Source organism: Hyperolius riggenbachi, chromosome 3 (assembly GCF_040937935.1).
Source record: "Hyperolius riggenbachi isolate aHypRig1 chromosome 3, aHypRig1.pri, whole genome shotgun sequence".
Classification (NCBI taxonomy): domain Eukaryota; kingdom Metazoa; phylum Chordata; class Amphibia; order Anura; family Hyperoliidae; genus Hyperolius; species Hyperolius riggenbachi.
In genome coordinates, this window is record NC_090648.1 from 467,609,446 (window position 1) to 467,636,646 (window position 27,201).

Here is a 27,201-nt window from a genome sequence, read left to right on the forward strand (position 1 = left end):
ACTTTGATAAGGTGTGCTAACTTTGATAAGGCATGTAATTTGTCTTAGTGAATCAAGCCCTCAATGTCTCTGTCCCCCCGCTTTAGCCTTGCCCTGCGCATGGGATGCAGAGCGTGCATTGTAAACGTGCCTGTATCTATTTATAATTGCCTCTCTTCTTTCTTGACAGCTATCTTCGCATCCTTGCAGCTCTGTACTTGCCACTAGAGGTCCAGGTTTCACCTTTTTCTCATTCCAGGCAGCCATCTTCCTGTACTCCATGCAACTCTGTGCTCGCCGCTGACCTCTAGTGGTGAGTACAGAGCTGAAAGGGAGAAGACGGCTGCCAGGAATGCTTTCCGATTTGTGCACTACTGTATGTGGTCCTACACACCTGACTTGCATATAAGCCAACAAACAAACACTTTTTGGACACTTTTTGGTCCCAAAAGTTGGCTCATTTGTGAGCGTTTAAACAGTAAGTGAAACAGCCAAGTAAGAACAGAGATTGTCCATTCCTATCAGCTTCCATTGTGCCCATCGGCACCTCCAAATACGCCATGCCCAGAAAAGTCACGCATGCCGTGAGTTTGTTTTCCTGCACTGCCACAATCAAAACGGACTTGTCGGCACATGTCTGAATGGATCCTTTGTTTAAGATCAGATCCGTGACATATTCGTTGGCCCATTCTGTGAATCAGACCATTTTGTGGTCTAGTGTGACCCAGCCTTAAGTGTCTGCAAATCCTCATCCTTTCTATTTCTACGGTATCTGAGATAAGCTATAATGACAGGTTTGCTTTATTTTCTGCAGGCCCTGCTGCACATAACGTCAGGGTTGCTGCATATCACGCTAGGGGTAGAATGACCTCCCTTGTGCTGTACAATAGAGATACTCGTATAACTTAATATCCTGCAGTCAGGGAAGTTGTGTGAGAGTCAGCTGACTTGGACATGACTCCGATCTGTTGTACAAGAGCTCTGCAGAATGGTGCTGTTATCATCCATGTCATGATACCAGACCAGGGAGCTGCCACAAAAGGTTAAGTGCTCTTATGCAAAGTGTGAAGTGTCTTTGTGTTAGAATCTTGAATCATTTTACAAACATATCTCCTCCTATCCCCGGCAGTCTGTACTCTGTACACAGCAGTGATGTGGAATCGATCATTTTTAGCAACCTATATCTAGAGATGGGCCGAACGGTTTGCCGGCGACCGGTTCCAGGCGAACTTTGGTGGTTCGCGTACGCCTGGATCAGGCGAACTTTTGCGGAAGTTCGATTCGCTCCATAATGCACTATGAGGGTCAACTTTGACTCTCTGCATCACAGTCAGCAGGCACATTGTAGCCATTCAGGCTACACTAAGCCCTGGAGCCCCCCCCCCCCTTATATAAGGCAGCCTCCGGCGGCCATTAGCCTCACTCGTGTGCCTGCTAGCCTGCTAGAGACAGACTAGGGACAGCTGCTGCAGACTTGTTTTTCTAGGGACAGATTAGTTAGGTTCTTGGCTGCTTAGCTTGCTCCTGGCTGATTATTATTGCTTTTATAGCACCCCTCAACAGCTCTTTTCAGAGCTCATCCTGTACTTTTTTTTTTTTTCTGTGTGTCAAACTGACGCTTTTGTTGCATGCACAGCCTTGCTAATTCATAGTGTGTGTGCCACTGCCAGCAGCCCAGCACATTCAGTGACTACCTGTGTGTGTGACAGGGAGCTGCACATTGTACTACCCAGTACTGCATATACCCAGTACCTGTTGTGTTTACTTAACCCACCTCATCACTGCATATACCTAACTTTGTGTTGAGTGAACCCAGCTCACTGCATCTAACTACCTGTTGTGTTGAGTGAACCCACCTCACTGCATCTAAGTACCTTTACTGTTCAGTGAACCCACCTCACTGCATCTAACTACCTGTTGTGTTGAGTGAACCCACCTCACTGCATCGAAGTACCTTTACTGTTCAGTGAACCCACCTCACTGCATCTAGCTACCTGTTGTGTTGAGTGAACCCACCTCACTGCATCTAAGTACCTTTACTGTTCAGTGAACCCAGCTCACTGCATCTAACTACCTGTTGTGTTGAGTGAACCCACCTCACTGCACATACCTAGCATCCCCCCCGAGATGGACAAAATGGACAAACCAGGTGGAGGAAGAAGTAGAGGCAGACCCAGAGGAAGGCCACCAGGCATCGGCAGGTCTGTGCAGGGTGGTGTTGCTGTGATTTCGTGCGGACCTGTCCCAAAATACAGTGCTCAGAAAAAGGCACGTGCCATCACTTCCCAAAATTGTGAGGACATGCTTGAGTTTTTAACACAACACCTCATCTCCCGCAGCCACCAGCGCTACAACAAGCACCACATCCACTGCATTTGACACTTTGCATTAGTTATTTGGTGGTGGTGGTGAAATCACTGATTCCCAGCCACTACTGCAACAAGAAGAAGAAGGCGCAGGTACACACCTCATACATCTGAGTTAGGTGGCGATAGTATGGACGTAACGTGTGAGGAGGGGGATGATGAACCACCTGAAGTTGGTGCAGTTGAGGAGGTGTCTGAGGAAAGCGAAGCTGAGCAGGAAGATTATGATGACGATTATACGGATGCCACGTATGTGACCAGGGGGACAGTTCAGAGGGGGAGTCAGAGAGGAGTAGGAGGAGACGACTCCATGATAGAATCAGAGGGAGCTCGTCCTCAGAAACAGCTGGGGGCAGTGTCCAACGCCATGTATCGCCAGCTATGGACAGCCAGCCAACATGCCCTTCAACGTCAGCTGCTGATGCCACCGTAGCGCCATCACCCCAGGTGGGCTCAGCAGTTTGGAAATTTTTTAGCATGTGTGTCTCACATCGAAGCAAAGCCATATGTTGTCTCTGCCAGCAAAAATTGAGCCGTGGAAAGGCCAACTCTCACGTAGGGACAAGTGTCTTACGAAGGCACCTGGAGAGAAGGCACAAACAGCTATGGCAAGAACACCTGAGGAAAAGCAGCACCCAAAAGACAAGCCACCCTCCTTCTCCTCTTCCTTCTTCAGGTGCATCGTCTTCATCCGCTTTCTCCCTTGCACCTTCACAGCCACCCTCCTCCACACCGCCTCTTCCCTTGAGAGGTTCCTTCTCCTCTGCCCACAGCAGTACCCAGCTGTCCATAAAGTAAGTATTTGAGCGTAAGAAGCAAATGTCTGCCAGTCACCCTCTTGCCCGGCGTCTGACAGCTGGCGTGGCAAAACTATTAGCTCTCCAGCTATTACCATACAAGCTGGTGGAGTCAGAGGCTTTCCGTAAATTTGTGGCCATTGGGACACCGCAGTGGAAGATACTAGGCCGCAATTATTTTTCACAAAAGGCCATACCCAAACTGTACCGTGCAGTTGAGAGGCAAGTGGTGTAATCTATTGCGAAGAGCGTTGGGTCAAGGGTCCACCTGACCACGGATGCCTGGTCTGCCAAGCACGGGCAGGGCCGCTACATTACGTACACAGCCCATTGGGTCAACCTGGTGACCGATGGCAGCAAGCAGGGAGTACGTGGCTGCACAGCGGACCGACTTGTCACACCTCCACGGCTTGCAGGCAGGCCTCCAGCCACCTCCTCTCCGCCTGCTACCACCTCTTCGCTGTCGTCATCCTCCTCCTCCTTGGCTGGTGCCGTGATCTCCTCTCCAGCTACACAGCCCCCGCACCCCAGGGCCTATGCTGCATGCCAGGTACGACGGTGTCACGCAGTGTTAGACATGTCTTGCCTCAAAGCGGAGAGTCCCACTGGAGCAGCTCTCCTGGCTGCTCTTAACAAACAGGTGGAGCAATGGCTGACCCCGCACAAGCTTGAGATCGGCAACGTGGTGGGTGACAACGGCAGCAATCTCATTTCCGCGTTGAATTTGGGAAAGCTAACACACGTACCCTGCATGGCACATGTGCTGAATCTGGTCGTGCAAAGATTTGTGTCCAAGTACACAGGCTTAGAGGACGTCCTGAAGCAGGCCAGGAAGTTGTGTGGGCATTTCAGGCGCTCTTACAAGGCCATGGCACGTTTTGCGGACATTCAGCGTAGAAACAACTTGCCGGTGAAACGCCTAATTTGCGATAGCCCGACTCGCTGGAATTCCACCCTGCTGATGTTCTCTCGCCTGCTGGACCATGAGAAAGCCGTCACGCAGTACCTGTATCATTACAGTACAAGGACACAATCTGGGAGGATGGGGATGTTGTGGCCCAACAACTGGACACTGATGCGAAATGCATGCAGGGTCATGGAGCCCTTTGAGGAGGTGACCAAACTGGTGAGTCGCGCTGAGGGCACCATCAGCGACTTGATCCACTACGCCTACTTCCTGGAGCGTGCCGTGCGTAGAGTGGTGGATACAGCTGTGGAGGGTGAACAAGAACAGTTACGGCAGCAGGAGTCGTGGGAGCGATTTACATCTGAACCAGATGTTTCAACAACACCTGCGGCAGCACAGAGGGGGAGGAGGAGGAGGAAGAAGAGGAGTCGTGTGGGGAAGGAAAGGAGTCAGACTCTGATGATGAGGAAGGTGTTTCTGTGGAGGAGGAAGAGGCGGCGGAAGAAGAACAACCGCGGCAGCCATCACAGGGGGCTTCTGCTGCTCCACGTTCTCGTGGTATTGTTCGTGGCTGGGGGGAGGAAGAGGAGTTGCGTCCCGTCACTGAGGAAGAGCAAGAGGAGATGGAGAGTACGTCTGCATTCAGCTTTGTGCAGATGGCCTCTTTCATGTTGTCCAGCCTGTTGAGGGACCCCCGTATCAAAAAACTCAAGGCGAATGACCTGTACTGGGTGGCCACGCTACTAGACCCTCGGTACAGGCACAAAGTGGCGGACCTGTTACCAACTCAACAGAAGGCGGAAAGGATGCAGCACTTGCAGAACAAGCTGTCGATGATGCTTTACAATGCGTTTAAGGGTGATGTGACTGCACAACGCAATCAAGGTACCACTGGCAGTAACCCTCCTCCTCCCAAGTCCCCGCAGGCAAGGACAGAACGCTCCAGCGATCTCAGGATGATGTCGGGCATGCGGACATTCTTTAGTCCAACTCCTCGCCATAGTCCTTCCAGATCCACCCTCCACCAACGCCTGGACCGGCAGGTAGCCGACTACGTGGCCTTGAGTGTGGATGTAGACACTGCGAGCAGCGACGATGAACCCTTGGACTACTGGTTGCGCAGGCTTGACCTGTGGCCAGAGCTGTCCCAATTTGCCATACAACTTCTTTCTGCCCTGCCGCAAGCGTCCTGTCAGAAAGGACCTTCAGTGCAGCTGGAGGCATTGTCACTGAGAAGAGAAGTCGACTAAGTCACGACAGTGTTCCGTACCTGACCTTTATCAAAATGAATGAGGAATGGATCACGGAGGGCTACTGCATGACCGAAGACTAAGTCAGTCCCCACACACAGCATCTCTGCCTGCAGGCCACTTGCCTTCTCCGCCACCACCAACAGGGTCCAGGACTCTAGGCGGATTCCTGAATTTTTAAGGCCACTGCTAGCAGCGGCCGCTACACTAATTTTTCTGGTGCGTGTACATGCCTGCATAATTTTTCTGGCTGCACTGCGGGCGGCTGCAACAAAAAAACAAAAGGCATGTACATGTGCCCATCCCCCTTCGTGATCGTTACCTTGCCGTAGTGAAGGGGCTTGTGTATCACAATGAAGCAATGACCGCCGGCTATTTGAGTGTCTCGGGTGGGGGTGGCACACAAAAGATAATAAGGTCGTTGCTTCATTGTGGTCAGACCAACTTTGATCAGCTGGACAGTCACTGTTGTTCTATCATTGAGCTACCACAGCCCGGCGACCATATGGGCTTGAAAACCGCCACGGCCTACACTCTGGCCACGGTGCGCACCAGTCCAGCACAGCCGTCACTACACAAACAGCTGTTTGCGGTGCGTTACACAGTGAGTTTGGTGTGTCAGTGTGAAGCAAAACTCTAATTACACTCCCTGATTGATGTATACCCATGCAAGATGTTTTAAAGCACTTTAGGCCTGCAATTTAGCATTCAGTGTGATTTCTGCCCTTAAAGCGCTGCTTTGCGTCACATCCAGATTTTTCCCCGGGACTTTGTGCATGTATTCCACTCCGCCATGCCCCCCTCCAGGTGTTAGACCCCTTGAAACATCTTTTCCATCACTTTTGTGGCCAGCATAATTTTTTCTATTTTTCAAAGTTCGCATCCCCATTGAAGTCTGTTGCGGTTCGCTAACTTTTCCGCGAACCGAACCTTCCGCGAAGGTTCGCGAACCTAAAATCGGAGGTTCGGCCCATCTCTACCTATATCCCAAATTCCTAGTAATGTAGCCACAAACCCTGTAAACCTTTAATCGTATTATAACGCCTGAACCTGCTATGTGGCCCCACCATGCAGCAGCTTCATTATATAGGATCTTGTCCATGAACCATTCATCAATTCTGTGCCCTCCCATAATACTTATAATGCCCATTAGTACTCCCTTCATTATAGAGCCCCTCCATTGCTCCATTAATCACAGTGATCACCTCATGTTAGTGTCCCCCTTGTATAATACTCAAACCCTTGCTTACCTCCGCCCTACACGTTCAGTGCAGAGTCTTGCATGGGGGACAGGTTGACAAGCCCAGCTTCCCTTTTTTTTTTTTTCTATCCATAGTCCTGACTTATTTTGCCTCTGCAACAGTCACATGATCATTGGGGTGGGTGTGACTTAGAGGTTTATAGCAGTGCACGCAGCAGGAAAGGGATCTGGGGTTGGAATAGGGGAGTATAAATATTAGTGATAGTGAATGAGATGCTAAGAATTCCAGTTTGCGTAGAAATTTAGTGACAATGGTATGCAGGAAGTGCATTTATTGGGCCAGACACAAGTTGCTTGTATGCAAGCTGGAATTAGCACCTCGTTGACAATCTGTAATAAACGTCCAGCGCGCTCCTCTACTTTGACAACTGTGCCTTGTAGGGAAACTCAACACTTCTAGAATTTTTTGCCAAGGCACCCATGCTGTCTTGGTTTGAGCTTCTTGGTGCTTTGTTTATTTCTGCACCTCCCCACTCCTGTGGTGTACAAATTCACTCCTTTGTGCATAAGCCTTTTCCCTCCCTGGAGGCCATAGTGTATATTGCCTTTGTGGGGTTCCAGACCATGTGATTAGTGTGGTTTGTCTTATTAAAACAGAAGGTATTTGTGATAATTCCGATTTACGTGTGTAACTGTGGTAACCCACAATGCACCACTGCTGAATAGGCAGATTATCTCTTTATGCCCCTGAATCAGTTGGCTGATGGTGTAATGGTTAAGGGCTCTGCCTCTGACACAGGAGACCAGGGTTCGAATCTCGGCTCTGCCTGTTCAGTAAGCCAGCACTAATTCAGTAGGAGACCTTTGGCAAGTCTCCCTTACACTGCTACTGCCAATAGAGCGCGCCCTAGTGGCTGCTGCTCTGGCGCTTTGAGTCCGCAAGGAGAAAAGCGCAATATAAATGTTATTTGTCTTGTCTCTTGTCTTGAATCAAGGCTTACATGCAGAACCGCTGGTGTATAGCAAGCCTATAGCTTTAAATTTGACAGAGCCACATCAACCCAACATACAGACAGCCTGTTTCAGACTGTTGCTCCTCTTCATTGCATGGCAGGGATTGATATGGCTCTATAGCAGTGATCTGCAAACTTGGCTCTCCAGCTGTTAAAGAGGAGCTGTTAGGTATAGGGTCTCAGAGAAAAAAAACACATATATCAGTAGCTAAAGATTGGCTGTACTTACATTACATATGCATTTCACTGTCCACGTTTGGATTTCACAGAATTTTTATATAGTATTTGCAGAGAATGATGCTCCTGACAGCTCATGGCAGGTTCCATGTTTGTCTGTCTCCTATGAAGCCAAATGTGTCGTCATGTCCTGCCTGCTTCCTGATGATTCCACTCACACAAAAGATCCGTAATGAATAACACTACTGTGCAGTGAATATTGATTAGCCATGTGGCTAGGAACAATAGCGGACTCCTGCAGTGTACTCTGCCCGGAGATTTTTAAGTGCTACGCTGTTGTAACATGAGCCTGTACTTTCTCACTAGCAGCCGATGGGAGGACCCAAGCAGCCCCAGAATGCTTTGCAGTATGGTATGCAGCCTTTCGTCCTTTTGAGAGCTTGGGTCTAACAGCCTTGCAGTTCAGCACACATCAAAAGAGAGATTTTTAACTTCAGTATTGCCTTTTTGGCTTCCTTCTAAACTGTTTAACACAGGAGAATAGAGGTTTAAATTAGCTTTTGCAGCCTGACAGTTACTCTTTAAAGGAAATGTCCAAGCAAAATAAAAAAATGAGTTTCACTTACCTGGGGCTTCTACCAGCCCCATGCAGCCATCCTGTGCCTCGTAGTTACTCACTGCTGCTCCAGTCCCCCGCTGGCAGCATGCCGACCTCGGAGGTCGGCGGGCCGCATTGCGTAAATTTTTATTCATTCCCGCTAGTGCAGGAACATTAACACATACATTTGTATGCGTTACTGGTTCAATGCGTAAATTTTTACGCATTGAACCAGTAATGTGTAAAAATGTATGTGTTAATGTTCCTGCACTAGCGGGAATGTGTAAAAATGTACGCAATGCGGTCCGCCGACCTCCGAGGTTGGCAAGCTGCCAGCGGGGGACTGGAGCAGCAGTGAGTGACTACGAGGGCACAGGATGGCTGCATGGGGCTGGTAGAAGCCCCAGGTAAGTGAAACTCATTTTTTTATTTTGCTTGGACATTCCCTTTAAGGAACTACAAGTCCCACAATGCATTTGCCTTTATGAATCATGACTGTGGCTGTCAGACTCCTGTAATGCATTGTGGGACTTGTAGTTCCTTAACTGCAGGAGAGCCAATTTTGCAGATCACTACTCTATAGGATAGGGCTTGGACCAGTACAACAGAATTCCCAAGCAGCTCGGGGTGACCCAAAACCATTAGGAAAGTATAGGGAACCGAAAAGTTGTGCTGTAGTTTATTTTGGTTTTGGCTGATGTTTATGCTGGCAGCATGTAAAGCTGTTCCATCTTCTACCCCTCAGCTGTCTTCCCCACATCTGGATTATGAGGCCGTGCTTCTGAGGTGCAACGAGACCTTGGATGATGAAGACGATCTATGAAAATGCTTGGTGGACAGCTGGGTATAGGTTGGTCCACACAACACATGCACTTCCGGGAAACCTCTCTTTCAAAAAGAATAAAAAATAGATCCACCATCTTCCAGGATTCCAGTGAGGCAGCTTTGTTGCATTGGGCTGGGCAGCCATTTTGTACTGGCGAAGCCATTTTGTCCTAAGACCAGAGTCTTTATCTGTACAGCCTGGCTGAATTCACTTTCTGGAAGAAAATGCAAAGTGGGTCATTGTTCACTTTCTATCATCCAGTTCTGCAGAAAAGTTCTATATTTATTCTGTTTTTAAACTCCAGCGTGACTGAATGTTTGTGAACTCCCTCCAACTTATGTTACAGCATGCCTCGTTTGGCAAATTTCCTCCATTGAGCAAGATTTATATTACGCTTGTTGTTCACGGCAACCAAGCCACTATTTCTGTTTTCATGTTATTTCAGGTTTCAGATGTAAGGGAGGAATCTGATTGGTTGCTATGGCTAATCTAGACCATTCCTCTGTCATGAGGGAGGAGTATTGACTTTGGTTCTGCAATCCATATTGGATTTTACGGCTTGTTGCCTTCTGTATATTTTGCTTTGTATGTGGAAGAACTGTTTTCCAGCACTAAGGACTTCAGCAGGTCAGGCCAGCAGAGTGCCTCAAAACTAACAAAGAGCATAAATCATCTGTAAACTGGTGCTGGATTAATTAAAGTAAACCGGTATCCAACTATTTATAAGGAGAGACTCAGGTCTGATTTGGTAATTCTGCCTGTTCCTTTCTTAGTCGCTTAGCTGTTTCCATTGGCCAGTTGACATTGGACAGGAGCCATCCAATCCTGTTACCAGTACCACATGACCAGAGGTGGGGACAGCTAGCTAATGGGACAAGCTTAAAGTGGACTTCCGGTATAAATTACACATTCAGCGAGTCTTCTTCTAATAGCAAGTTATATTTCCTGCTGTGTCCTTACCCCCCCCAAATCCCGTCTCTGCTGGCTTCTGGTACATAGCGCAGTCCCAATACTGAAAACCACCATGGTGTTTTCTCTACTCGAGATCAGGAAAACACTATGGCACTTTTTTTTTTTTTAGGGGTGGGGCTACATGCCAGGAACTGGAAGAGATGGTGTTCAGGGAGAGATTTGTGGCGTAAAGACTCAGCATGCAATTACTGTATTACTTCCTAGAAGAGGACCTGTTAAATGTGTAATATACAGTGGAGGTCTGCTTTAAGGCCCCTTCCTTCACACTGGTGTTTTTAGCTACGTTTTGTGGCAACGTGAGTGAAGCGATCTGCATAGACATCGGAAGTGCATAGGCTGCACTGTCTGATGTCCCGACCCATGCTTAAATAGCGTAGAAATGCGAGTGCTGTGCGTTGCATGGCCACCTGCTTTTCCTGATGTGCTTAAGTGTAGTATGGAAGAAGAGGTGGGCACAGTTTACAACCAAAGCCTATATCTCAAGCCATAAAGAGTTGGATGGGTTTACTCAAAAGCCCAACATAAAGTAAAATTCTGTGCCTAAAATTATGCCTACCAACATAATGTAACATTGCAAGAGTGTTTTATATTTTAAAGTATAAACAAAAACTACTTTAATTTTACCTGAGCTGTGGTCACATGATCATTATCCCTACAGGAAGCTGCCAACTATTTGTAAGTTGCATGCTGGGAGGGAATACCACTATCTGTTAATACTGGATTTCTCTCCCAGCATGTATCTGGTAGCATCCTGGAGGCATTATAATAAAAAATGAAGGCTTTTTTATAGTAAATCTTAAGGCAAAAAAAAAAGTTTAACATACCCGTGGCTTCTTGCAGCACCCTGGAGTCATCCTGTGCCTATGACGTTCGTCCGACTCCCTCCGGCAAGCAGTGGCGACCCCCGCAATGCTGGCTGACCACGCACCTTTTCACCACGCTCCCGGAGACGGGAGCATTCTGCATATATGTGCAGTACATGAAAGTCGCTTGCGCATGCATGGTAGAGGCCAGCTTTTCGAAAGGGAGCTTGCCAGAGGGAGTTGGACGGATGTAGTGGGCACAGGACGACTCCAGGGGGCTGCATTTGTTGTTTGCCTTAAGTCTCTCTTTAAGATCCCAAATAGTTACTTCTGCAGCTTTGTATGTTTTGCAGTACAAAGCATCCAGGGCATCTATTTTAGATTTGGTAAATGTAGTGGTGACTGTGGCTTCATTCTAACTCAAACGTGTGTGCGTTTTCCTTCTCTTCTTGTCCCACTCATGGTTGTCGCCAAACAAATAGTGATGGTCTTGTCTAGGAGAACACATGGAGAAGCATGTGATTTGTTTGATCAGCTGATTTGAAAAGCTCTGATTTGCTGTGATCACATCCTTAAGCACATGATCATGACTAGCAAATTAGAAAGTTACATATAGGTCACCTGACCAAACTGATCACATGCTTCACCATGAGTTCTAGACATGACAGTCACTACAAATAAATAAGAGGATCTTGAGATTTGGAACACAAATGGCAAAGAGGAACAGACACTTAATAGCAAAGACCCAATTAAACCCAAAAGGTTTTGGTTAGTCTAAGTTATAAGTTATACTAAGTTTATAAATTAAGGGCTATAATTGCAGTTATGTACCTACTTACATATTGAGAACTTGCATGATAAATGGACAGCCTGGAATTATTTAACAAAAATATTTTTGGCTTGGGCATATACATGTGACTGCAGTCTCTAGTTTGCAAACCGTTCAGTATTGCAGTATGGTCTGATATGACGCAGGTGATGTTTGCAATCTCCTGCCACCTAGCAGCAGACTGTTTTGTAATAAAAACACTCATATTAGCCTTTAAAGGACACCTGAAGTGAGAGGGATATGGAGGCTGCCATATTTATTCTCTTTGAAACAATAACATTTGCCTGCCATATTGCTGATCTATTTGGCTGCTGTAGTATCTAGATCACACTAAATGAAGAAGGAGATGGCACACAACTGCCTGCAAAGTTGCTTGTATTTAAAGGGGAACTACAGCCTAAACAAACACACTGTCATTAAGTTACATTAGTTATGTTAATTAGAATAGATAGGTAATCTCTTACCGACCCTGTTTTAAAAGAACAGACAAATGTTTGTGATTCATGGGGGCAGCCATCTTTTTGGTTGAAAGGTGGTGACAGGGAGCAGGAGACACAGTTCCAACCGTCCTGTGTGCTGATAACCCCTCCCAGCTGCTTTGCACAGCATTAGGGGAAAAATGCCCGGGCAGTTTTTTTTCTGTGCAGCTAAAAATGAGGCCTGTATAAGAGAAAAAAGTTCTGATGCTGTGAAACAGTTAAAGAAACACCAAGTCTTTCCAGTGCTGCTGAGTCAATTTTTAGTCTGGAGTTTCACTTTTAAAGGGACACTTTTTTTTTTTTTTTTACTAAAGTGTTTTACTCACCTGGGGCTTCCAATAGCCCCCTGCAGCTGTCCGGTGCCCTCGCCGTCTCCCTCCGATCCTCCTGGCCCCGCCGGCAGCCACTTCCTGTTTCGGTGACAGGAGCTGACAGGCTGGGAACGCGAGTGATTCTTCATGTTCCTGGCCACAATAGCGCCATCTATGCTGCTATAGCATATATCATATACCATATAGCAGCATAGAGGGTGCTAATGTGTCTGGGAACGCGAAGAATCACTCGCATCCCCAGCCTGTCAGCTCCTGTCACCGAAACAGGCAGTGGCTGCCGGCGGGGCCAGGAGGATCAGTGGGAGACGGCGAGGGCACCGGACAGCTGCGGGGGGCTATTGGAAGCCCTAGGTGAGTAAAACTCATTTTTTTTGTTTGACTTAAGTGTCCCTTTAAGGGAACCTAACCTGAGCAGGATATGGATTTTTCCTTTTTAAAATAATACCAATTGTCTGATTCTCCTGCTGACCCTGTGTCTCTAACACTTTCAGCCACAGCCCCTGAACAAGCATGCAGATCAGCTGCTCTGACTGGAGTCAGACTAGATTAGCTGCATGCTTGTTTCAAGTCTGTGATTAAGCCACTACAGCAGCCAATGAGATCAGCAGGGCTGCCAGGCAACTAGTATTGTTTAAAAGGAAACATCCATATCCCTCTCAGTTTAGGTTCCCTTTAAGGAACAGAATACACTACATGTTACAGACTCCTATGGTCCTTCATCATGTGCATCACACACTTGAAACAGGCATACAGCTAGTCTAGTCAGACTTTAGTCAAACATGTGCATGCTTGTTCAGGGTCTATGGTTAAACGTATTAGAGGCAGAGGATCAGCAGGACAGCCGAGCAACTGGTATTGCTTAAAAGAAAATAAATATGGCGGCCTCTATATTCTGCTAGCCGCCGGTGTCCTTTAATGATGCTCCTTGTTGGCTGAAAAGTGATGAGCAAAATTCTCACAATAAGCTAATTCGTTTGTGTCAGGATGGGGAAGTTTGACTTAACAAATTGCTGACGGTTTCAATCGGTATGAAACTTAAAATTTACACTTCACTGAAGATCATTTATGATATTGTGGGTAGAGATGTTGCGAACTGTTCCTGAACCGTTCGCCGACGAACATCTCAGCCTCTCTGGGCCCTGTACTACTTCCAGGTCGCTATGACCCGGAGTAGTACGCCTGCGCTGGCCCGGCGGTGCGCATCCTAGATCGCGCTCCTGTTGCCGGGCACTTTCTGTGCATGTGCGTGACGTCACGCTCATGCGCAGAGTGTGCCCGCCAACAGGAGCGCGATAAAGGACGCGCACCGCCGGGCCAGCGCAGGCGTACTACTCCGGGTCATAGCGACCCGGAAGTAGTACAGGGCCCAGAGAGATTCGCCCGGCGAACGGTTCGGGCCATCTCTAATTGTGGGTTGCAGAATAAATAATCAGATTGTCTTGTAATTAAATAATTGCTGAGAAAATAAAGAGAAAGTTCTCTTCTTCTGGACACAGCAGAAGGCCAATGCAATCACTTCATAGTCTGTTGGCCCTCATACTACATGGAAGTGGTAAAATTGGCCAATAAAAATTGGATATGTGTATGTACATTCAAGTTTGGTACACACCTTCAATTTAGATTCTCCAATCACTGACCAGTATTAACACCTCCATGTATTATGAGCGTTTACTTACAGGTTCTGTTCATAATATTCAAAATCTGTTGACATTCATACTACACGGAGGTGGTAAAATTGGCCAATCGTTGGCAGATCAAAATTTAAAAGGTGTGTACCAGGCTTAACTCTTCAAATAACAACTCAACACAGTCTGGTCATTTTGGCTCAGCAATTGGACTAACTGGCTTCTGAGTTAAGTGTAAGTTTTAATTATTAACCCTTCCAGTAACTATAAAACAAATCATATCCTTCATTTTTATTCTGTTTTTAATGATTTAGACCAAAAAATGTGAGTTTTATCCCACTTTAACTGAGCTGCTGGCTATATATGTCAGTTTGTAATTACCTACGGCTAGCTGAACTTGACTTCTGCTCTCCTAGGTCGGGATAGACAGCTTATTAGGAGATGTTTGCTAAGCACTAGGTGAGAATTGTATTTTTAAAGGGCAAAGAAGACTATGGAGGCGGACATGTTCATTTCCTTTTAAAAAATACCAGTTGACTGGCAGCCCTGCTGGTCTGTTTGGCTGCAGAAGTGTCTGAATAACACCAGAAACAAGCATGCAGCTAATCTTCTTAGATCTGACAATGTCAGAAACTCCTGATCTGCTGCATGCTTGTTCAGGGTCAATGGCTAAGGGCCCATTCATACTTGAGCGTTTTGCTGAAATCACGGCAAAACGCTCAAACGCTAGTACTCTTTAAAAGAGTTAGTGCAATGAAACCCTATGGGGCTGTTCTTACTTGGCCGATTTGTGCTAATCGCTGCAAATTGCCCAAAAACGCAAACGCGTAGCCCGCACCATTTTCAGGCGTTTTCCCGGCGATCGCGTTATAGTGCAATAGAAGCGCAAAATGCGATCGCTTAAAAAAAAAAAAAAAAAAAAAAAATCGCCAGGTGTGAATGGTGATTTTTTTTTTTGTGTGTGTGTTAATCGACAAACGCCAGAGCAAAACGCTAGCAAAATCTCTAGCATTTTGCGGTCAGCAAGTGTGAATGGGCCCTAAAATTATTAGCGGTGTAGAATCAGCAGAGCAGCCAGGCAACTTGCATTGTTTAAAAGGAAATAAACATGGCAGCCTCCATATACCGCTCTCTTCAGTTGTCCTATAATGCGAGAACAAAATAATGCGATCAGCAGTCTACATTGGTGTCGGTCAACAAAATAGTCTGATCCTATACACTGCAGTGACCATCTGCCCTCCTATTTGGCTGTACTAGTGTTGCCTATTTATTGGATGTTTGTTGTCTTTTCCTCATAAACAAAAAAAAAAAGGGTTTCCTTTTATTTTTTTACTGATGTAAGGGCCGGTTCACACGGACGGCAGGCGGCGTTGGGGCGGCCAGGAAGTCGCGTCGTCCTGTGACGTCCCGTTCGGTGGCGGCGGTACAGAGATCGTCGCGATCGGCGTTTCTCTTCCCCGCAGGGGGACATGAAGCCGCGCCGGCTAGCCGTCCCTGGACGTTGCATGCGGCTTCTAGGGACGGCCGAAACGATGCGTTAAATCGGGATCAGAACGCCGCGTTTATGCAATCGACGGTAACCGCGCAATGCTAAACGCTCCTATTCACTTGAATGGGAGAGTTTAGCCGATGGGTCCCGAACGCTTGACGGTAGACGCTGCCAAGCGTCCGTGTGAACCGGCCCTAAAGAACTTTCTTGAACTTCTTGCATTTCTGTCAGTTTCTATGTTTTTTGTTTGACTAGAATGTTTTTATATATGAGTATTGCAACATTTTAATATATTTATAAGACTTCAATATAGGAAATTAAAGATTGTTAGCATTTTTACAGAATGAGAGTTGATCTTTTTGAGCTGCTGTGCAGACAGGTTTGTTGGATGTTTAATAAAACATGTTTTTGTGTCTAGCTCTGCGGAGTGCTTCATTTGTGTTATTACTGGTGTATCTTTATGCTGATGCCTTGTTTTTATCTGTAAATATTGTTTTTATCTTATATTTCCTTCAGTCCCACAACCAGCCTAGCATTTATTTTCCTAATGAGTAACCATTGTACAGTATAGTCCGGCACCAACAGCGATTGTTTTAAGCCCCATCTACGCAATACGATTCTTTGTGCGATTCGATTACGATTCTATTTACGCTCCGATTAAATCCGACATGTCCGATCGGGATTTGATTCAATTCGATTAGCCATTGCAAAACAATGGCAAATCAAATTGAATCCCGATCGGACATGTTGGATTTAATCGGATTGTAAATAGAATCGTAATCAAATCGCACGAAGAATTGTATCGTGTAGATGGGGCTTAAGGGCTCTTTTCCACTATGAAATGCAATCACGATCATAATCGCGTTTCAATTTCCACCATGCAATTGCTATACTCAGTATAGTAGAGCTCAATTGCATCCAAAAAGCGGCAGGACGACGATTGCGCTTGGATCAAAATCGCATCGCACTGATGGAAATTGCTGCTGCCGTTTCCATTAGTTTAATGTACCTTGCAGTTTGTATTTGGAATCAAATTGCAGGGTAGTGGAAAAAGGCCCTTATGCCAGATAAGTATATTTTCTGGTTTCTTGAGACTCAATGCTAAACATAGGGTCTAATACAGTATTATATGCATACTAGAATCTGTGTAGTAATGTTAAATACAGTAATTGAAAGTTAGTTCAGGAAAAGTCTGGCTGCATGTTCTCCTATGTAGCCATTCTGTCTCAAATGGCAGTGGTTCAAGCAACCGCTTAGGAGTACAGTGCGAGGAGAGTGTGACCAATGGCCTCTCAGAAGAAGCAATGTGGCCTGGGAGTCTCTCTATGCTTCTTAACCAGATAAGGAACAGTGTTTCAGTAAAGGGGCCCATACACCTAACGATTTTCCCACCGATATACAGCAGATTCGATCACTAAAATCGTTGGGCAAACGCTGACAGAACGATCGATTTCTGTCCAAAATCAATCGTTCCCATCGATTCATCCGTGTGGAAGATTTTGCTCAGTCGCCGGCGGGTCGGGAGTGCGTCGATAGCGGTGTTCGAATGCCCGACGCTAGCTGCAATACATTACATGATCCGGCCGGCGCGACTCCCCCGGTCTCTGCTGTCTTCTTCTCCGCGCTGGTCTCCAGGTCCGGCTGGCTTCACTGAACTTTCTGTCCAGGCATTAAGTTTAAACAGTAGAGCGCCCTCTACTGTTTAAACTTCCCCCAGACAGGAAGTTCAGTGAAGCTGGAGCCCAGAGCGGAGAAGATAGCAGAGACCGGGGGTCTCACGCCGGCCAGAGCAGGTAATATATGCAGGGGGGGCAGCGGCAGCTTCAGATAGTGATCGGTTTCATGCTGAAATCGATTCACAATCTGTTTGCAGTAAAGGCAGCCATACGATTCCTCTCTGATCAGATTCGATCAGAGAGGGATCTGTTGGTCGATCTGATGGCAAATCGACCAGACCAGTGTATGGCTACCTTTAGTTGTAGCCAGAATCTATTAGATTTTGCAGCTGTGGCACCCAGAATACCAACATTTCAGCATACCCATCAAAATAGCATACAAATGCTACTGAGCTTGTGCAGTCATGCATTCCATAAATTAACCCCATAATACCAATCAACAGTACTGAACGTGCAACCCAAGTTAGCAGCCTGGGTCCTGGTGTGCAGTGTCCACGATCTAAGTGGACATAGAATGAAAAGCTGTCTGATGGAAGGAAGGACCAAGCCTGCAGCCCAGCGAGCAGGCAAGGGGACACAGGTTCTAGTAAAAAGGAGAATATCACTTAAAATGTATGCCGATTTGTTGGTACACCGGCTCAGTCCGGTAGTGCACTTGGCGGGCAAATTTGCCCAAAAAGCTGAATGGAATATTTTAGGGTGGAGAGGTGGCAAAGGCTTGGGGAGCCAGGGAACGCAGCCTTCAAGCCCACCAACAGCCCAAGAAGGTGGTCTTCATCACTGGGAGTACTGCCGGTGATTTCGGCCAGTTGTTTGAGACTGCTGCTTAGTTGAGTTCTGAATGACAGTGATTCTATTGTAGTAACTTTATATTCTAAGGGGCCATCAGATAGTTACTTGGGCTAAAAGAAACATACGTTCGAGTTCAAGCAGAAAATAAGGTAGGACAACAGCCCGCTCCCTCACATATCCCTGTTGATCGAGAGGAAGGCGAAAATAACCTTGAGCTACATACTCACGGGGGACAATTGTCCCCCGTAGCATGCGCGCACGCGAACAGGGAGCGACCGCTCCCTGCCGGTGACAGCTGTCCACACGTCTCGCCAGAAAGGCAGAGACGCGGCGGAAGCTGTTTGTGAATGGAGCATCCCCCGGCCGGATGCTCCATTCACTCGCGTAGGTCTCCTGTCGCTAGCCCGCGTACTCATGCGGGACTAGCGACTGTTCCGGCGAAGTCGCGGCGACAGCTGTAGCCGGCGATTGAACATGTCAATCGCCTGGCGACAGCTCCGGGGCGCGCGCGTTATACACACGGGCGACCTGTCGCCGCAACACACGCGTGCCACGTGGCTGCGGCGACGGCCGTACCCAGTGTGTATGGGCCTTTACATGGCATGGTTCAATTACCGTAGTCACAAAATGGAAAAAAAAATCCTTCCCAACTCCAGATGGCAATGAGAAATTCTCTGGATCAACACCACCGAGCATTACCTAGTAATTATAGCCGTGAATGTTTTTCAATGCAAAGAAAGCATCGAAGGCCCCCTTTAAATGCAGATATAGAATTTGCCATAATTATTTCCTGAGTTTTAATAATTTCTAAATTAATGGCTAAAACATTTTTTCCTCCATGTGCAGATCATGTCCTCTAGTCCTTTAGCTTTTTGTCCCTAGACTTTTGCAATCTGGTAAGCCCTCTGATGTATTTATACATGTTAGATTCCCTCTAAGGAGCCTTTTATCCAGACTAAATAAACCCAGTTTATTTGTACTTTCCTGGTAAGTGAGATCTTCCATCCCTCTAATCAATTTTTGGCTGGTCTCTGCACCTGCTCTAAAACTGCAATGTCCCTACTTTAATGCGGTGCCCAGAACTAAAATCCATATTCCAGATGTGGCCTTACTAGAGTAAAATGAGCAGTATTATGCTTAGCATCCCAAGTATTTATTTCCTTTTTAATGCATCATAAAATGTTATTTGCTTTAGCTGCAGCTGCTTGGCATTGGGGATTTAACTTGCCAATGAGTACTCCTAAGTCCTTCTCCAAGTTTCATGTCCCCATCTGTAGCCCGTTTATTTTGTAACACGATCGACTGTTGGTACGACCAAAGTGCATGAAATGTTTCAACAATTAATGTCATCTGCCATTTATGTGCCTATATCGCCATCCTAGTATCCAGATCCGTCTGCAGTATGTCACTATTTCTTTTTTTATCTTCTGCAAAGATAGCAACATTACTACTTCATCTAGGTCATTGATAAATTAGAGAGCGCTGGACCCAGTACTGACCCCTGTGGGACCCTACTGCTAACAGTTTTTCAGACGAACAGCATTCTGCCTTGCATGCACTTTTCATGCAAATTGTATGCAGCTTAAATTGGGCCAATCAAAAATGAAAGGAAGTGTATTTGATTGGTCCAATTTTAAGCTGCATACAAGTCTGGATGATTCACATCTCATCAACCATCTCTTTGCCATACATTAGACAAGTGTTTCAACCCAATTTAATTTTGGACCCCCCAATAAACCTTTTTGGGATTTAGTTGCTGTCTGTTTCCCCACTTGGGAAGAATTTGCCTCCAGACGGGAAGTTGGGTAAAACGGGGTCAGCAATCAAAAATACTGTGACCATTAACCACCTTAGCGGTATGGACGAGCTCAGCTCGTCCATTACCGCCAGAGGGTGCCGCTCAGGCCCTGCTGGGCCGATTTTGATGAAATAAAGAGCAGCACACGCAGCCGGCACTTTGCCAGCCGCGTGTGCTGCCCAAAGGCCGCCGCTCTGCGGCGATCCGCCGCGAGCAGCGGCGAAAGAGGGTCCCCCCAGCCGCCTGAGCCCTGCGCAGCCAGAACAAATAGTTCCGGCCAGCGCTAAGGGCTGGATCGGAGGCGGCTGACGTCAGGACGTCGGCTGACGTCCATGACGTCACTCCGCTCGTCGCCACGGCGACGAAGTAAGCAAAACACGGAAGGCCGCTCATTGCGGCCTTCCGTGTTACTTTTGGCCGCCGGAGGCGATCAGAAGAACGCCTCCGGAGCGCCCTCTAGTGGGCTTTCATGCAGCCAACTTTCAGTTGGCTGCATGAAATAGTTTTTTTTTTTTATTTAAAAAAAACCCTCCTGCAGCCGCCCTGGCGATCTTAATAGAACGCCAGGGTGGTTAAAGGGAACCCAAAGGGAGCATTATATAGAGACTGCCATATGTATTTCCTTTTAAAAACAATACCAGTTACCTGGCAGTCGTCCTGATCCTGTGTCTATAATAATTTTAGCCATAGACCCTGGACAAGCGTATGCAGATCAGGTACTCTGACTTAGCTTTACTGGATCAGGCTTATGCTTGTTCCAGGGTTTTGACTCTACAATGCCAGAAGATCAACAGGACTGCCAGGCAAGTGGCATTGTTTACAAGTAAAATATGGCAGTCTCCATATAACTCACCTCCGGTTTCTTTTGACAGGTTTTATTACGGATCCTCACATCCTGTGCGGGTGACACCTAGTGCTCAGTTTAGAGCTCTTGGTGTCCCCACAACAGCAAATGAAGAGAGTCACCCCACTACAGACAGACAGATGTTAGGCACCAAAATAGAGGATGTACAGTATAATCTAAAGGGACCAATATATTTTCCCGTATTTTATTTTTGAGGTAAGTAATGTCTGCAACTAATTACCCAGAATCCTTTATTATACAATACAAATGCTTCCTACCTCGTCAACATTACATGAATAACCAAAAAATACTATTTTCCTTAGGGCATTGCTAAGATGAAGTTGTGTCATGGCTGCAGACTCCACTTAGGTGAGTATGTTTATTATTTTCACTACAGATTCACTATAAGGAGAGGGAAGGCTCTGGGGTCTATAGAGCCTTCCTTTTCTCCTCGTTCCCCTACATGCATTACCATTCAAATCTCCTGCCGCGGGTAACGAGGACACTTACGCAGTACAGAGCAGCTTGCCTTCAGAAGCCCGAAAGCTTCCAAAACCCACCCAACGCGGAAGAGAGCGGGGACTGGGAGGAGACCAGGAAGGCTCGATAGGACCCAGAGTCTTCCCTCTCCTTAGGTGAGTATCTGACTTATATTTTCACTTCAGAACAAAGAAGACGACTCCCTTTAAGCCGATACACAATTTCAGTTATGATTAGCCAAGGTTATCACTGACCAACTGTACCACTTCCATGAATACTATGAGCAGATTGTGTAGGTAAACACTCATTTTACATAGAGGCGGTAAAATTCATCAGTGATTGGCCAATCATAATTAAACATGTGTCCCAGGCTTTACTCTCCCTTCTGCATGGCCATAATAAAGGGGGTGTGGCCTAGACTGCTAAAATCATGAACAGTGCAGGAGGGAGCCTGGTTGTCTGCGGAAGAGGAGAGCGCTTAGTAAAGGGAATTTTATAATGCTGCATTTATATAGTGTTCAAAGAGTGGGAAATACTCTATTAATGAAATGCAATAAAGGACAAACTCCAGTTAAAGAAAAAAGATCTTCCTTTAAACATTGCAATGACAACTGCCTGTTTGTAACATGGCAATAAGTGGTACCTTTATGTGATACATAAGCAAAAGCTTCCTATTGCTGCTGCACATATGCCTGTGTACCTCCTCTCCCTGGGCACCTGGGACTATTGAGATATACTATTAGAGTCTTGGTTAGCCCAGGGAGGTGGCAGATGGAGACTGAGGTAGTAGTCAAACCAGAAGTCCATTTTCACTCTTTTTATCAGTCAGTATAGTTTGATTTTGAATTTCACCAGGTGTGAAAGAACGGCACAAAACTTAAACTTCAGTACTTCCAAAAGAATGCCTTTCCCGCATGCGTGAGGGGAGGAGTTATGTGATGACATCATCTCACTCAGCTCAACTCCACAAGCCTAAAGGGGCATGTCTGAGACTAAGCTCGAGATTCGTAACAGTGCCACAATAACATCAGTCTGGCTGACGAGCAGTTCCATCACTGCACTCTGCTTTTAGTTCTGCAAAACGGCATAGTCTGGCGTTCGGATTGTTCTTCTCGTAGTGTAGATGAAACCCAGATTTCAAAAATATTTGGATGCATATATTGGCCTCAACCTTAAGCACACTTCAGGTTAGTTGCTATCAGTGTATGAACTTGCTGGAGTTCTTGAACACATTTGTTTCCCAGCTGCTGCAATGTGACAGCAAGGGCACTATTCTGCAGTTCCTTACATAGGCATCGTCCTTGACTAAGACAGAGAGTGCTGTCAGTGCTTTGTCTCTATGTAACTGTTAAGGTCACCGTTTTCTACAGAGACGATAGGCAGCGCCTTGGGTTTGGGACAGAATGGGACGTATCGGAGCCAAGATGATGTGCAAAACTTTGTGCCAATGCCAAAGGGAAGGTCATAGACATCACAGGCATCTAGAAAGTCCTCATCGGTCTCGCCATTCACCACTTTCCAGGCAATAATCCCACGTTCTTCTTTAGTGCCTGCAGAGAAAGCAGAAATTCTGAGAATTAGAAGAGCAAATGCCTACTCCATATCAAGTATTTGTATCAACATTTTCTGCGCTGCTTAAAAGGGACACTGAACTGAAAAAAACCTTATGATATAATAAATTGTATGTGTAGTACAGCTAAAGGTGGCCACACACACGATACAATAAAATGATCCGATTTTACAGTAATTCGATAAAAACGATCGGAACTCCCGAAAAAAAAAAAAATCGAAAGCTTTTTTCATTCAACTGAAAAATCCAATCTGATTTCCCGTTTTCTTCGATTTTACTCGATCCGGAATGCCAGATATTTTTCTTCAATCCTTCTAAAAAGATTGTGTTAGATTGTGAATTTATTAATATACACAACCTAGCAATTTTGTCAGTTTCCAATCATTTTTATCATAATTGGGGAGAAATTGAACATACGTGTGTGGTACATTGGTTATATTTTTGAAATGTTACAATCAGTCAGAAAAATGTATTGCAATTCTTAAATTGAACGGATGTTTTAAAAATTCTATGGTGTGTGGCCATCTTAAGAAATAGAGCATTAGTAGCAAAGAAAATAGTCTCCTATTGTTTTCCAGTACAGGAAGCGTTAAACTAAGCTCTTCGACCCAACTTGGTTTGAAAACAGTCCCGTTTTCTGAGGGACTTCTACATCAAAGAAACAGTGTGAGACAGCTTCAGATAAGGTTTTACTGCAGGGAACTTCAATGGGTCATTAGCTGTGCTCTGTTTTATAGTTTAACCACTTCCATACCATGAAATTGTGTGCTGATCTGTGCTGCGTGGGCTCTCCAGCCCACAGCACAGATCAGGTTGCAGCCAGGCCGATCAGACTTCCCCCCTTTTTTCCCTACTAGGGGGATGTCCTGCTGGGGGGGTCTGATCGCCGCCGGCTGCTTGCGCTTGCAGGGGGGGGGGCTCTTCAAAGCCCCCCTCCGCAGCGCTTCCTGGCCTCCTTCCCCTTCCCTCCCTCTCCCTCCCCCTGTGAGCGGCGCAGGACGGATTTCCGTCCTGCGCCTGATGGGATAGGCTTTAGCCTATCAGATGCCAGCAATCCCCGGCCAATCAGAGGCCGGGGATCGCCGATCTCCTCTACGGCGCTGCTGCGCAGCAGCGCCGTATACATGTAAACACCGGGGAAGATCTTCCCCGTGTGTTTACATTTACCCTGCGAGCCGCCGATCGGCTCGCAGGGTGTTCACGGAGACACCCTCCGTGAACTGACATGGAACGGCCGCTCTTACGAGCGGCCGTTTCCATGGTATACGCTTCAGGATTCAGGGGCGTATATATACACGCACCGAGAATCCGGAAGTGGTTAAAATAGATTTGTAAACTGCAAATATGACAGAATGATGCAATGTTATTAAAAAAAAAAAAAAGAAAAGCTATATAAAACTGAAAATAAAGTATGAGACGCTTTCCTTTGCTAATGTTCTATTAATTATCCGTACTACAACATACAATTCATTATAGCATACTTTTTTTTGCTTCAGTGTCACTTTAAAGAGAGTCTGAAGCCTTCTAAAAATACTTTGACAGTTTTCTTAAACAATATTAGCATAGCTAAAAAGCTGCATTCCCGCGACACAACGATGTAATTAACCCCCCAAAACCCCGGGGCAAAATGCGGGTGTCGCTTCCGGGTAGAGGCAGAGCTTTGTGCAGTAGCTCTGCCTCTGCTCAATCCCCACCTCTCCCCGCACCTTTGTCTTCTTTCACTGAGAGGGGCGGGGAGAGGCAGAGATCCACACAGAGCTTGACACTAATGGAGGCAGAGCTACAGCGCCAAGCTCTGCCTCCCCGGGCAGAAAAATTCACGACCTGAAAAGTCGTGGAATTTTGCCCCGGTATTTGGGGGCTTTACTTTGTTTTGCCGCGGGAATACAGCATTTTAGCTATGCTGATATTGATCAAGATAAACGTAAAATAAAAAGAGCATTTTTAGAAGGCTTCAGACACCCTTTAAGGCCCCTTTCACACAGGCAACTGACAGGTGGAGAATTCACCACCTGTCAGCTTCTCTCCTGCACCAGCCAGGCGCAGTCCTCTTCTATCGGGTAACACCACACAGAGGCGTATCTGGAGGGGTTCAGGCATGGCTTGTGCCATGGGCCTCATGCCTGCCGCTGTGCTGCCCGCCATGGCTGCCCCCATGCCTCCCCGTCACTCAGACCTCAAAAAGTCGCATTGCACTTGTATGCACACCATGTTGCGTCGCATAAAATGAAGCATAAAGTCAATGAAACGTATGCTTCACTGCCACTGTAGATGCGTGGGTTATGTGGCAATGCATGCATCAAGCTATGTCGAAACCATGGCACCGCACCGATGTAAATGTACCATTACAATTGCATCACGTTAGCCTTGCCATCAGATTATCTGATGCAACACATCACTTTAAATGCAATACTCTGTTTGTGGTTAGAGCAAAATAACAGGCGCAAATAGTCCGGATGTGGGCAGTACACAGTTTAAATTTAAAAAGTTGATAACGTTGGGCTAACCAACCTATGGACTTCTTGCTTTTGACAACTGGATGTGGCTTTGCATCCAGGTTATAAACCCATAGAATCTATGGTAAGGTGTGCCACTCCACCAAACCCTTCACTCAACATGATCTAACCACAGTCACCTGGGATGGTGTTGTCGAGAAAGAAGCCTAAAAATCCTCCAACGAACATTCCGGTAGTCAGCAGAACCAGGATCACTTGGTCCAGCTGGATAATCCCTGCCAAAACAAAGAGAAGAGCCTTTTGATTAACCACTTACATTTTCAACTCCTTCGGGAGGGGAAAAAAGGAGTTTTATGCAGGGCTGTGGAGTCGGAGTCGTGGAGTCGGGCAATTTTGGGTGCCTGGAGTCGGGAAAAAATGCACCGACTCCGACTCCTAATGAATTTGTAACTGTAATTAAAATAGAAAATATGATAAAATGTTCTATTTCTCAGATAATAGTCATTAAAAATAATGTATATATACAGTATATATACAGTAATAGCTGTGCTTAGTCCACAAAAATGAAATAAACCAATCAAAATTAGTTACTTGTGCTGCTTCAATAAAGCAGTCCCCTTATTTTTAAGGTCAGATATACATATCTGATTGTGACTGTATATATGATGTGTACACAGGAATCTCTTATATATACTAAATAACATCTATGCTGTAAGAATAAAGCCTGATGTGTAGCTATGTGACTAATAGAGATGGTCAACGAGATGGAAATAATTCTGCACTGATGCTGATTTATGCAAATGTATGCACTCCCTTTGCTGATGAAATAAAATAATTTGATATGTTATTAAAATTTGGTTTGGTGACTACAAATTAAAGGGTAACTGAGATGGATGAAAAGTAAAGTTTTATACATACCTGGGGCTTCCTCCAGCCCCCTTCAGGCTAATCAGTCCCTCACTGTCCTCCACCACCCGGATCTTTTGCTATGAGTCCTGGTAATTCAGCCAGTCAGCGCTGTCCGGCCGCATGCCGCTCCCACAGCCAGGAACATTCTGCACCTGCGCAATAGTGCTGCACAGGTGTAGTACGCTCACGGCGGAGTGTGTTCATGCGCACTACGCTTGACTGACTCAAGTACCTGGACTCATAGCAGAAGATCCAGGTGGTGGAGGAGGACAACGAGGGACTGATTATCCTGAAGGCGGCTGGAGGAAGCCCCAGGTATGTATAAAACTTTAATTTCATCTGTCTCAGGTTTACTTTGTTACACAGTAGTACTATACTCTACATATGCACTCCCCACAGAGCTGCAGGGAATCCACTGAGAATGCTGTGCACATTGAACACAGAGGTGTTGTCTGTTTACAATCTCCTCATTCCCCTGCAGAGTACCTGCACATCATTCTTACATGCACCCACACTTGATAGATGTTCTTTGTTCCGGTTTGTACCTTTTACAAGTACTCTTACCAAGGACTAGTTTTAGTCTAAAGGGAATAAATATAGTAGTCTACATATCCTTCTCACTTCAGTTGTCTTGTAAAATTCCTAAGCGTTGGCAGTTAAGAGACGAATTTCATGTTACATACTTTTAATAAACAAAATTGTAATATGCAAATTAGAGGAGTCGGAGTCGTGGAGTCGGAGTCGGTGGAATCCTAAACTGAGGAGTCGGAGTCGGTGGATTTTTGGACCGACTCCACAGCCCTGGTTTTATGGAATGTGAAATATGGAGTCTGCGTCCCAAACAAACTACACTCTACAAGTGATTGGAGCCTCAATTTTAGAATAGACATATTGTCCAAAGCCCATCAAAGGGCATTTAGTCCACTGATGGGCCATACAAAATCTCAGTTGACAAGTAGTCACAGCCCCGCCCTCCTTCAGGGACTGGTTGTTGAAAGGTGCAGGTTTATTTGCACTTGGAGCTTATGTCAGG

The 27,201-nt window shown here is 46.2% G+C and overlaps 2 protein-coding genes across 6 annotated transcripts in view; one reads left to right on the forward strand and one right to left on the reverse strand.

The window, feature by feature from the left end:
• STRA8 (stimulated by retinoic acid 8) overlaps positions 1-9,207 on the forward strand; it is a 53,327-nt gene extending 44,120 nt beyond the window's left edge. For both annotated transcript variants that reach the window (XM_068273043.1, XM_068273044.1), the window contains exon 9: positions 9,034-9,207. In XM_068273043.1, the coding sequence (XP_068129144.1) occupies positions 9,034-9,111 (78 nt within the window). In that variant the 3' untranslated portion in view covers positions 9,112-9,207. The remainder of the gene's footprint in view (positions 1-9,033) is intronic.
• A 10,147-nt stretch (positions 9,208-19,354) lies between these two features.
• The window catches only part of LOC137561702 (solute carrier family 23 member 1-like), a 101,640-nt gene continuing 93,793 nt past the window's right edge, over positions 19,355-27,201 (reverse strand). For 2 of the 4 annotated variants that reach the window (XM_068273045.1, XM_068273047.1), the window contains exons 11-12: positions 25,439-25,534; positions 20,991-22,783 (exon numbers count right to left, since the gene is read on the reverse strand). In XM_068273045.1, the coding sequence (XP_068129146.1) occupies positions 22,557-22,783; positions 25,439-25,534 (323 nt within the window). In that variant the 3' untranslated portion in view covers positions 20,991-22,556. Of the gene's footprint in view, positions 19,507-20,990; positions 22,784-25,438; positions 25,535-27,201 lie in introns of those variants that run through there. The other 2 variants (XR_011030088.1, XM_068273046.1) reach the window with 2 other exon arrangements.